Here is a 12,368-nt window from a genome sequence, read left to right on the forward strand (position 1 = left end):
AGAAGCCGGCACACCTCATCACGTACTCCAGCGGCGGCAGAGACACCCAAATCGACTACTGGCTAGTCCGAAGACCCCATCTCAGCCTAGTCACGAACGTAAAAGTCATACCATCAACCAATATTGGCCCTCAACATCGGCTACTTGTGATGGATCTCCGACTCAACCTTGGCCAACGACGACGAAGAACACCAACCACGACGGTGGAGAAGAGTGGTGGCGCCTCCCTGAGGGATCCAATTTTTATCCATTCATGTACCAGCTACTGGCTTTTTGCTGTTATGTTCTCATATCGCGTGAGAGTTTATTTGCCAGGTGTCAGAAGTCTAATAATGAATAAAGTTCAGGATATGCTTAAAAACTCACCTCAGTATAGCCGTCATCAGAAGGAAGTGCGCTTCACTGACTCATCAACTTGTCTCAGGCTTTCCACAAAGTTTCACAGTTGACCTTAAAGTAAGATGCTGCAAGCTTACCTTGCAGTGTATTACTTTTTAAGGTCTAAAGACCTTAAAGTGCGCTATAGATTGAAGTGATTTGAACTGACAACAGGGCTAATTCAGCACTTCAAGTTAACATCAATAAAAGTTTTTAAATTTATTCTGATTTCCGTTTGTTTTCATTGCCTGTGCTATCTGTTATTTAGTTCAAATTGTGGGTAGATAATGCTGTGCTGTCATGTGACCTGTTCTCTCATGTGTTCCTTTCTCTTGTTTTGTATGTATTTCTCGTTTGTTATTTATTCCTATTTTATTCCTGCAATTGGTATGGAATTCATTTTTTTTAAAAATTGATCAGTGTTTTGAAATTAGATGTGATGAAGATGTGACCTTAATTTACAAAATCAACATCATGTTGGATTCAATGAGACATGAAACTAGTGCATGAAACAGGTCTCAGTAAATGTTCTCATAGACTGCAATACACTGCCCCCTGCTGGTCATTATAAAGTCTGCAGATGTCATTTGACATGAATGTCATATTTGTGAAACAAAATAAAGGACTCTGTAAAATAAATGAAAATCAAATATTTATATACAGAATATTTATGTACAAATGCTGAAAAAGACATTTGAACAAGATGCACACCCAGTAAAATTTAAAAAAAAAAGAAAAGTCAGTTTTATCATGTGACTATCATGCTGTCATTTCTGCACAATGCACTTTACACCAGATCAAAATAAAACACTGTGAGGTCGTTCTAACCGGAAGCCCAGAGAGCTTCGACAATGCAGCACAATGCCCTGAAGCATCAGCATCAAAATATACTTCAAGTACCAAAAAGTACTCATTGTGCAGAATGCCCTATTTTTGAATAGCTGGACATTTTAATTACTTTATCACCAGCTGTGACTACAGCTGATAATCAACCATGTTTCATAGGGATGTGACTACATTTAGAAATGTCACGCATTTTTAGGTATAAAGCAAAAGATGCAATGAAATAAATAAGCTATCACATATTAATCCAAATGAATTCACTGAAATACATCTGCACATTTCTGCAGCCTGACTTATTACACACGTGAACACAGTACACATTTGTTTACTGCAAGCTTGTTTCAGAGATGTGATGCAGTTAAATCTGTATGCGTCTGTTTCCTTGTAGTGTTAGTAGAGATGGTGAACCTGACACAATCCTGTGTTTAGTGTGAAGGAAACCAGTTAACAGCCGGTTTAGTGAAATTCTCTTGAACTCATGGAAAACTCATCGTCGTCTCGAAGTGAGCAGCTGAAGCGTCCCGTGTGATCAGAGGTCCTCGTCGTCCTCGCTCACCATGACGTCGAGCTCTTTGTCTTTCCGTACGACGCTCTCGGTGATGAACTCCTTGTGCTGCTCCTCCAGCTCACGCAGCTCCGCCTGCAGGCGCTCCAGGTGGAGCACTCGCCGGTTCCTCAGCAGCCGGCTGGGGAATGGGTTCATGTCGTTGAAGGCGATGCTGGTCAGCTTCCTGCATGGACACACGCAGGTGGAAAGGACTCGATCACCAACACAGAGGAACTGGAAACTGATCAGCTTGAGTGTTTCTGTTTTATGCTGCTTGATACTTCAGGTACTGCAGTTTGAGCAGGAAATACTGGACTGACTGGACCACATGTATCCGAGAGCTGCAGATACTTAAAAATCTTTAAATCGTTGTTACTGTGATCAGGGAAATTTAAACTTCTCACAAAATTTCAGTAAAAAGGGTTTGAAGCTCAAAGATTCAACAGCTACATCCGCTACACTTCTGAGAGTGTAACAGCTCGTAGATTAAGGCGGGTGGAGGCGAGTGCGTACCTGGCATTGGAGACGGTCTTTGTGAAGAAGCGTAGGTACTGGTAGATCTCCACGCTGTCGTGAATCTTCAGGATGTCGTCCTCTTTGTATTTGAACAGAGCCAGAGTGTATCTGAAGATCACCTGCAGCACAGACACGCATTTCATAACAGGACACTCACGCCACACAATTAATTGGAAACTTTGAGGAGGTGAGTCATAAAATTACTCTTTCAGTTGTGGTGCAGTTGGGCCCTTTACTCATTACAGCTCTGATCGATTTCCAATAAGCCACTTGGTTCCTCAGTTGCCAGATAATATTAACTTACTTGGTAGTTGAGCTTTAAGTTTAAATTAAACTTTTGGGTTGGATCTACGTGGCTGAAGCTGTTGTCAGCATTTATCCCTGTGTGGTATATATTTCTGTGTCTGAACTGTGATTTTATTTCCTGAGACAAACGATGTAAAAGCTGTGCTGCATTTGTCACATTGCAGAAACAAGCCCAAAGCCATTGTCCCGCTCATCGTCTGGATTTACGCTGCTTGTGGTAGACTGTGAGGTCGTTACTAGAATGATCTGCTTTCCCACTCCTATTTCATGTCACATGACAGTTCCCCATGCTTAGTAAACAATGTCTTATTACTCCTAAAATGTAAATAAAGACATCTAAAGGTCAAAACAAAATGATTTTTGTTTCCATGGACACTACTGTGGTGCATTCAAGTGTTGTCTGCATTTCTGTCATGGTGTGTTCGGGTGTATGGTACCTTGGTACCCTCATACAGGAAGGCGTCCCACAGAGGCATCAGGATGTCGCTGGGCAGACTCTCCACAAAAACCACCAGGAACCAGTTGAAGGTGACCAGAGAGACGTCAATGTTGTGATCCTCAAAGTGAGATGCCAGGCGAGGAAGCTTCTCCGCCATGAAGTCCTTCAGCACGCGCTGGTCCGCCTGAGCACAAAGACTCACAGAGATCAGCCTCACTGATCACTAAAACAGATCACAGCAGGCAAGCAGGTGAGTGTGTCTGCTGACCTGAGAGGCCACCAGATTCTTGGTGTAGTAGTCCTGAGGCATGATGGCTTCCACCACTGCCACCAGACACCAGAAGGCGTCTTCGTCACTTTGGAGGACCAGCAGAGCGAGGGCCGCTAACCTGTGGACATTGATGGAAGGTGAGGTTCTGCCTGGAAGGCGGGTCCACATAAGAACTCAGATATAAAATTTATACTTTTGTTCTGACCTGTTGAGTACCTGGCAGTAGCCAATGGCAGGGTTATGCCCGGAGAAGGCCAGAAGGATGCGGCGGAGCTGCTGGAGGGCAGGGCTGAAGGGTGGGGCTGGAGGGCGGGGCTGGACGGCGAGGAGAAGTGCTGATTGGTCGTCAGGGTTCGGTGAAGGTCCAGCTGGACCTGCCTGGAGGCAGGATTAGGAGCTGTCCGACTCTTCTCACACAGCTGGAAACAGAACAGGATTACTGAGTGCTCGCCAGCATTCCCAACAGGAAGGAGGAGGAGCCACCTGTGCTCAGGTGCGGATAAAGCACTCTGTTGGCAGAGGTATGAAAATGCGCAGTAAAATCTAACGTGCATAGCTAACTTCATCAACGACATTTTGGGAGGAAAAATCACACATCAGCCTTCGGCCATTTTTTGATGAACGCATACGCCCCCTAGAGCGCGCTAACTTTATTAACAGCCACACAAATGTAAAGCACACATCAAACATAAATAAACCATTTGACTGTCTCCATAATTGAGAGCATTTTCTCTTCTTATTTCAACACCCCCACTTGCTCTCATATTATGATGCTCTTAAGTAAACAAAAAAACAACAAACAAAAGGTTTCTTCCTCAGTACTGTATACATGTTCGTATACCATGTTAATGCCCAAACATAAACATCTCAAACTTGAACAGCTTAACTTTTGTTGCAGGCTTTGTCATTACATCTGCAACCATCTCTTCTGTTGAACAATAATCCAGAGTTATTTTTCCTGCACTCACAGTTGATCTCACAAAGTTGTACTTTATGTCAACATGTTTACATCTCTGTCTCGTCACAGGATTCTTCGCCAACGCAATTGCACCCTGATTATCTTCATGAACTTTTGGCGGTGCATATTTTTGTCCATCAATACCTTGTAACAGTTGCATTAGGTACAAAACTTCTTGTAGGGTCGCAGCTAAAGCCATGTACTCCGCTTCACAGGTAGATAATGCAACAGTAGGTTGTCTTTTGGTTTTCCATGAGATTAAAGGACCATCTACAGACAAGCTTATGCAATAACCAGTTGTACTCCGTCTGTCTGTTACATCAGCTGCCCAATCAGCATCGCTGTATGCCCACAACCTCAGTTCTTTGTTGTCACATTTCCTGTAACACAGTTCTTTCTCGGTTGTCCCTTTCAGATACCTCAGTACTAGAGCAGGGCGATATGGCCAAAAATATTTATCACGATATATATTTGAAAATTTGCGATAACGATATAACTGACGATATAATTGATGCGAGACAAAATACAACTCCACAACATTACTAGCGCAAAAAGAAAACCTTCCATTTATTTTCACTTAAATAAGAAGCTGGTTTTTATGTACATTAAAGCTTTATAAAAATGTAACAGTGCAAATACAAATTCCTTGCTGAAAGTTTAACCAAAAGGCATTTCCAGTAGAAATGGGCTGACATATCCTGAGCATAACCATATATAATATCCACTGAAGTTAAAAAGAGGTGCTTTGCAAAATTAAACTGCAGTATGCAATACGTATTTTTCGGACCATAAGGTGCACGGGATTATAACGCACATCAAGCGAAACAAAGCAGTCAGATAAATCAAACTTTATTAAACTCATTCTTCTTGCTTCCTCCACTTCTGTACCATTGATTCATTAATGTTGAATTCTCTGGCAGCTGCTCTATTCCCATGTTGTTGCAGTGCATTAATGACTAACCTCGTATTGTGGATGGATTATCTCAGTTGTTCTCCTGACTGAAGTTTGGTCTGTTTACAGCATCCTGCCATGCGATTGCATTTGTCTCTAACCATGAGGAACCTTAACGTTAACTTTTATAAGTGGAAAAGTGTTAGTGTTCGTCCTCCAGCTTCCCTGTTTATGTTATGCTAACATAGCTGTGTCGCTAGCGATTACGTAGCACATCATTATATACCAGCTAGCCCAACTTCAGTAACCCTACAAACGTCACTGCTGTTTAGTTTCCTGTCTTCATTTATGTTGGAAGTGATAGCAGAGCTGTACGTTTGATTTTTTTCAGAAATCTCTCAGTCAGAACATGCAATATCATGCTTACGTAACTAGTGAGCTAACTTCCGCTAGCTTCCCGCTAACTTCTAACTCTGTTAAATGTAATAAATTTTGTTTTAATGGATGCCTGGAAGTTAAACTTCATAGTTACACCTGGTAAAGCAGCAATGCTGATCGTTTTATTAAAGATGAAAGAATTTAGACAGTTTTTAACGCTCAGTGATGCTGCAGTGTTCGTTTGAACTGAAGTTTAAGGAGTTTAGGACCCAGATTACTCCCAGATTTAAGAGCATCTTAGTCCGACAAATACGACAATAACGACGGCCGCTTGCATGTTCTGCAAAAAAATGTGCTTTGTCGTGTATCTGATGGACAAACACCAAACCAGTTCCACATCACTGAAGTTGCACCATTTTTACAAACCAATTCTGGTTCATCTGTTTCACTCAACAATCGGCCATGTGCGTATGAAAACAAAGGCACTGCGCATGCGCGTTTTACTCATATTCTATCGCGATATTTCATTTTCCTATTGTTGCCTAACATTATACCGGTATTACCGTGAACGGTATAATATGGCCCAGCCCTACTCAGTACATGTTTTACTGTAGTCCATTTGTCTTCAGTTGGCTCAGTAAAGTACTGTGAAAGTTTACTGACTATAAAACTCAAGTCCGGTCTTGTGCATGTAGCCAAATAGATCAGACTACCAACTGCCTCTCTGTACCTTTTGACATCACTCATCTTTTCTGCATCATCAGCATAGTTCAGTTTTCGCTCACAAGGTGTCTGTCTTTCTTTACAATCCTGCATGTTGAATCTTTCAAGTATTTTTTCCACATATTGTTTTTGTGACATTTTTACACAGTTATCACTCTGGTCAAAATCTATACCAATGAAATGTCTCAGTTTACCCAAATCCTTCATTTTGAATTTTGCTGCAAGCATTTTCTTCACAACAGTTAGTTCACTTTCATCACTAGCAGCAATGATCAGGTCATCTACCCATACAATCAGAATCACCTTCTTATTTTCTGTCATTTTTGTGTAAACACAATGGTCAGCGGGGTTTTGCACAAAGTCGTTCTCACTCAGATATTCATGCAACAACTTGTTCCAATTCCGGCCTGATTGTTTTAGCCCATATAGCGACTTTTTCAACTTGCACACCAGTTTTTCATTTGTGTCGGATTTTACCTCATAACCCTCAGGTTGTTCCATGAATACCTCACAATCTATTGGTGCATGAAGATAGGCAGCTTTAACATCCATCTGGTGTAAAAGCATGTTTTCTTGTGCTGCCTTTTGCATCAACACTCTGATACTAGTCAGGTTAGCAGTAGGGGAAAATGTTTCTTCATAATCCACACCTATCCTCTGACTATATCCTTTAGCAACATAACGTGCCTTGTACTTCTCAGATCCATCAACATTGTTTTTGACTGCGTACACCCATCTACCCCCCACTGTCTTCTTACCCTTATGCTTACTGGGATCTGTTCCTGAGTATCTGTGTGTTCTGTACTCACATCAGTCTGTTCTCTGGTCTTGGTGAACCTGTTTGGTGTCTCAAAGTCACCCTCATCATCTGGCACCTTGTCAGTCTGTGTTTGTCTCTCTACTCTTGTTTTAGTCTCAAACTTCACCAGTCTATGCTTCTGTACTTTCCCACTGCCCGGGTAGTAGACCATATAAGCTGGACTGTTCTTGTCATATCCAACAAAAATTCCTTTCTCACACCTTGAGTCTAGTTTTCTCTTGTTCTGCCTGTAGGCATAACACACTGACCCAAATGTCTGCATCCTGGAAAGGTTTGGCCTTCTTCCTGTCAGCATTAAATATGGTGTCTGTTCTGTGCGTCTGTTAAAACATCTATTCCTCACTACAGCTGCTGTTTGCACTGCGTAAGTCCACAACTCTTTAGGTAACTGTTTCTCTATTAACATACACCTGGCCATATCAAAAAGAGTACGCCAATTGCGTTCTGCAGTACCATTTTGGTGTGGTGAGTATGGTGCTGAGGTCTCATGCCTGATTCCATTTTTGCTAAGGAGTGCCTGATACTCATTTCCCATAAACTCTGTTCCATTGTCAGACCTGATACATTTAACTTGCCCATACGGGGCTGTATCAGCCAAAAACTTCTGTGTTGCTTTTGCTGTGTCACTCTTATTTTTCAGAAAATACACAAACACTGCACTGGAATAGTCATCAGTGAATGATAGTGCAAATCTATATCCATCTCTGGACTCTGAGTCTACTGGACCAGCTAGATCTGTGTGTACCAGCTCTAAGGCGGTTTTGGCTCGTGCATCAGGGTCCCTGTTTCTAGTTTGAACAAACTTTCCCTGTGTGCACACTTCACAATGCAAGACAGATTTGTCTGTTTTTCCTTTGATTGCCATACCATCAACAACCCCCTGTAATTTCTGAATGTCATCATAATTACAGTGACCAAGAATTTCATGCCATGTTTGCATGTCATAGCAACCCTTACACTAGAACAACATGAAAGCATGGATCCATCCTCCCTCACATTCACAATTCAGGCTGCTGGTGTAATCGTGCGGGGGATATTTTCCTGGTACATTTTGGGACCTTTAAATGCTACAGTCTGAGTATTGTTATGACCACAGTGTACCCTCTTCTGATGGCTGAAAGTAAAAGGGGGTCCAGTACCGGTTCCGGTACCAGGCCTACTGACAATTTAACATAATGTAAAATGGTAACATCGTAAACATAATGTTACCATTTAACATAATGTAAATGGTAACATTGTAAACATAATGTTACCATTTAACATAATGTAAAATGGTAACATTGTAAACAGAATGTTACCATTTAACATAATGTAAAATGGTAACATTGTAAACAGAATGTTACCATTTAACATAATGTAAAATGGTAACATTGTAAACAGAATGTTACCATTTAACACAATGTAAAATGGTAACATTGTAAACAGAATGTTACCATTTAACACAATGTAAAATGGTAACATTGTAAACAGAATGTTACCATTTAACACAATGTAAAATGGTAACATTGTAAACAGAATGTTACCATTTAACATAATGTAAAATGGTAACATTGTAAACAGAATGTTACCATTTAACATAATGTAAAATGATAACATTGTAAACAGAATGTTACCATTTAACATAATGTGAAATGGTAACATTGTAAACAGAATGTTACCATTTAACACAATGTAAAATGGTAACATTGTAAACAGAATGTTACCATTTAACATAATGTAAAATGGTAACATTGTAAACAGAATGTTACCATTTAACATAATGTAAAATGGTAACATTGTAAACAGAATGTTACCATTTAACACAATGTAAAATGGTAACATTGTAAACAGAATGTTACCATTTAACATAATGTAAAATGGTAACATTGTAAACAGAATGTTACCATTTAACATAATGTAAAATGATAACATTGTAAACAGAATGTTACCATTTAACATAATGTGAAATGGTAACATTGTAAACAGAATGTTGCCATTTAACATAATGTAAAATGATAACATTGTAAACAGAATGTTACCATTTAACACAATGTGAAATGGTAACATTGTAAACAGAATGTTACCATTTAACACAATGTAAAATGGTAACATTGTAAACAGAATGTTACCATTTAACATAATGTAAAATGGTAACATTGTAAACAGAATGTTACCATTTAACATAATGTAAAATGATAACATTGTAAACAGAATGTTACCATTTAACATAATGTGAAATGGTAACATTGTAAACAGAATGTTGCCATTTAACATTATGTTAAATATAACTAACGGATTTACTTTACCAAATGGACCATCCCGGCCTTGCCGTATTGGTCTATTTGATTCACCTTTGTTTTTATTGTTTATTTTATTTTCACTTGCTACACATAGGACAGACATGACTGAGGGAAAGAAAGGGGAGAAAGAAAGAGGGAAAGAAAAACAGCAGGGAAGAGGAATGGTGATAAAGGGCAAAAAACAAAAACCAACAAAACAAACAGATAAAAAATATATATATCAGTCACTTCAACTCAAAGAAGTCCAGACGCTTTTCTTTTCAAGCTCCTTTGACTGACTGTTAGGACAACTTATTTATTGCAAGCATGCAGTACAAGAATAACTCGATGTTTCTGACTTTGCATTACGAATTGTTTACCCACTGACAAACATTTCAAATGAAATTAAATTAAAAAACAATTTGTGGTAACCTGATTTTAATTCAAAAAGAATCATTAACAACACTTCTTGTAATGGTGTCAAAATCAGCCCAACTTTTACTTTCAAATGCAAAAAGTAAAAGAAAATGAGCCAACATACTGGACACATATAATTGTCAATATAATTGTTTATAAACAATTATACTGTCATCATTGTTACAGATATGGAAACTTTATTAACAATTTGTCCAAGTAAAAAAATGCCCTGCTAATTGTTGGGGATTTCTCTCCTCTAGCCCTTTCCTTTAAGCTCTTCTTTACATCCCCCCAACCCCACCTTTTCTTTTTTCTTAATAATATAACAATAAAAACAATTGGCTGCATTTTAAATGTGTCAGATCAATGTCTTTATTCAAGAATACAAGAAATGGTAATAGCTGCATGTGTGTTTGTGTGTGTGCATAATATGCATACTTTACTTGTTGGATCCAAATCCCACAAGGAATCAAATAAAACAAGAAGACAAACAAAAACAAAACAAAAATATATTTCTCTCCCTTCCCAGGTCAGGTTCACAAAAGCATTGCAGCTCTTTATTCCTCTTGTACAGCTCCAGAGTCTGTCAGCCAAAAAGAAACTACTGAGGTTCCAACACCCAGTGTTTCTGTAAACACAGATGAAAATGAACAGTCATCCACATCTAAAAGATTTGTAGATTCGAGGGACCGGTATAATACATCTAGTACATCTTTGTTTAAACCTCAGAACACAAAAAGGGAACAAACCATTGTATACAGATTTAAAAGTGCGCAAAGCAACGAACAGTCACCCTCTGAAACAGCTGAGGTTATCACAACCATTGTTTCTGTAAATACACAGGAACAGTCACCCACCTCAAAAAGATTAGTATATTCAAGGGACCAGTGTATCTACTCTGGTCAAAAGAATCCATGCTTTGTACTGATGTCCACAATTCTTTTTTATTCCTCTCACAATCATGGAGCACCGTGAAAACTAGAAACGAGTAAAATAATATCAATAGCACATATGACATCCATCTCAGCCACTTATTTCTTTTCACAAGATGCACAAGTGCTTAACAAATAACAGCATAATGTTTTTACCGTGTACGCCTTGTAAAACCAGTAGTAGAAAAGTTGTAGATTCGTGCTCTTGTGGGGGAGACGTATGTTATCCACTACCTCGATAGCTAGCCGAGAATTCGAGGGTCACTAGAGCCGCCGAGAACGCATGAACTACTTACGGTAGGACGTTTTGCCAAAGTAAGACGTTTTGTCAGAACACCGAGTCCTCAGGAGGATGCAGCCCATGAATTTGGACACGATCTCAGATGCACTTCTGGTGTTGTCATGGCAACCCACACAAACATTTCAGCATCAGCTACAATGAGGCGGAGCCCTTACTGAAACACTGAGCTCAGGTAGAGTGAAAGACAACATTTTTCCGCATCCAAAGCAGCAGCGCTGTTCCTGTGACCTCTAGTAAAGCCTCTACTTGGGAAAAGGGAGTCTTTCATCAAAGCATCCTGCAGAAGTTGAATAAAAATATGCAAATGTTCAAATGATGCAACTTAATGAAGGCTGACAGCAGTTGTACTATTTTACATTGCAGCGAACAGGGGTGACCATTATTTTCAACGTTTTTACAGCATTTTTCACATTGAAAGTGAAATAATATAAATAATGTCTCAATTAAATTGCGTTAATATTTAAAAATACAAAAACTACAGCTTTGTTCACAAGCCAATAAAAATGTACTTGGGCCAGTGGTAAATGAAAATAACACTTATTCAGCACCTGGTTGTTGCGGCTGCATCAGGACACCAGATGTTCAGCCTCCATCCTGTAGGCAGACTTATCCCCGTCTGAGAGGAGTCCAATAATGGTGGTGTCATCTGCAAGCTTAATTAATTTGACAGACTGGTGGTTGGAGGTGCGGCAGTTGGTGTACAGGGAGAAGGGCATAGAAGAAAGAACACAGCCCTGAGGGGAGCTCGCGTTGATGGTCCGGGAGTCCAAGACATTCTTCCCCAGCCTCACTGGTTGCTTCCTGTCCATCAGGAAGTCAGTGATCCACCGGCAGATGGGATCAGGCACATTCATCTGGGAAAGCAATCCTTGAAGAAGGTCTGAAAGGATGGTGTTGAAGGTAGAGCTGAAGTCCACAAACAGGATCCTAGCATAGATTCTGCAGGACAAAGTGTAGGGCCATGTTGATGGCATCGTCTACAGACCTGTTGGCTCTGTATGCAAACTGCAGGGGGTCCAGGAGGGGGGCCGTGAGGGTCTTAAGATAGGAGAGAACCAGGCGCTCAAAAGACTTCCTGACCAGATGTCAGAGCCACAGGTCTGTAGTCTTTTCGTCCAGTGATCTTTGGCTTCTTGAAAGCTATATATGATATAAAAATTATATAAAAACTGTTAATCAGCAAAAGAAATGATATCATAGTTCTTATAAAGAAAGCCTCTATCAATCAAACACCAGCAGTGTAGCAATGTTGTTCACTTACACTGTATATAAAACACTGATTTTGGCTACATCCAGTTTTTACTGTATTATAAACATTTTTTACCATGAAGAGTAAAGTGTTTGGCATTTTTGTCATTGTTATTGAGCTCAGAGATCAGGCCCAGCCCA

General features: G+C 39.9%; 1 protein-coding gene across 1 annotated transcript; it reads right to left on the minus strand.

Annotated features, from left to right (window-relative positions):
• Window positions 1–1,750: 1,750 nt before the first annotated feature.
• On the minus strand, window positions 1,751–3,468 carry LOC146716973 (TBC1 domain family member 2A-like). The gene is made up of 4 exons (XM_085435527.1): window positions 3,298–3,468; window positions 3,028–3,213; window positions 2,282–2,403; window positions 1,751–1,952 (listed from the first exon to the last, which is right to left on the minus strand). The coding sequence occupies exons 1-4, from the start codon at window positions 3,466–3,468 to the stop codon at window positions 1,751–1,753; spliced, it is 681 nt and encodes a 226-aa protein (XP_085291653.1).
• Window positions 3,469–12,368: the final 8,900 nt, after the last annotated feature.

Source organism: Copadichromis virginalis, linkage group LG2 (genome assembly GCF_057382275.1).
Source record: "Copadichromis virginalis isolate Kocher_CV1m ecotype Utaka linkage group LG2, C_Virginalis_male_GT1.1, whole genome shotgun sequence".
Classification (NCBI taxonomy): Eukaryota; Metazoa; Chordata; class Actinopteri; order Cichliformes; family Cichlidae; genus Copadichromis; species Copadichromis virginalis.

Coding starts and splice junctions, on each gene's coding strand:
- LOC146716973 (XM_085435527.1), bottom strand. CDS start 3,468: ATGTGGACCCGCCTTCCAGGCAGAACCTCACCTTCCATCAATGTCCAC. Junction 3,214..3,297: donor AGAATCTGGTGGCCTCTCAG/GTCAGCAGACAC, acceptor CTTTGTGCTCAG/GCGGACCAGCGCGTGCTGAA. Junction 1,953..2,281: donor AAGACCGTCTCCAATGCCAG/GTACGCACTCGC, acceptor GTGTCCATGCAG/GAAGCTGACCAGCATCGCCT.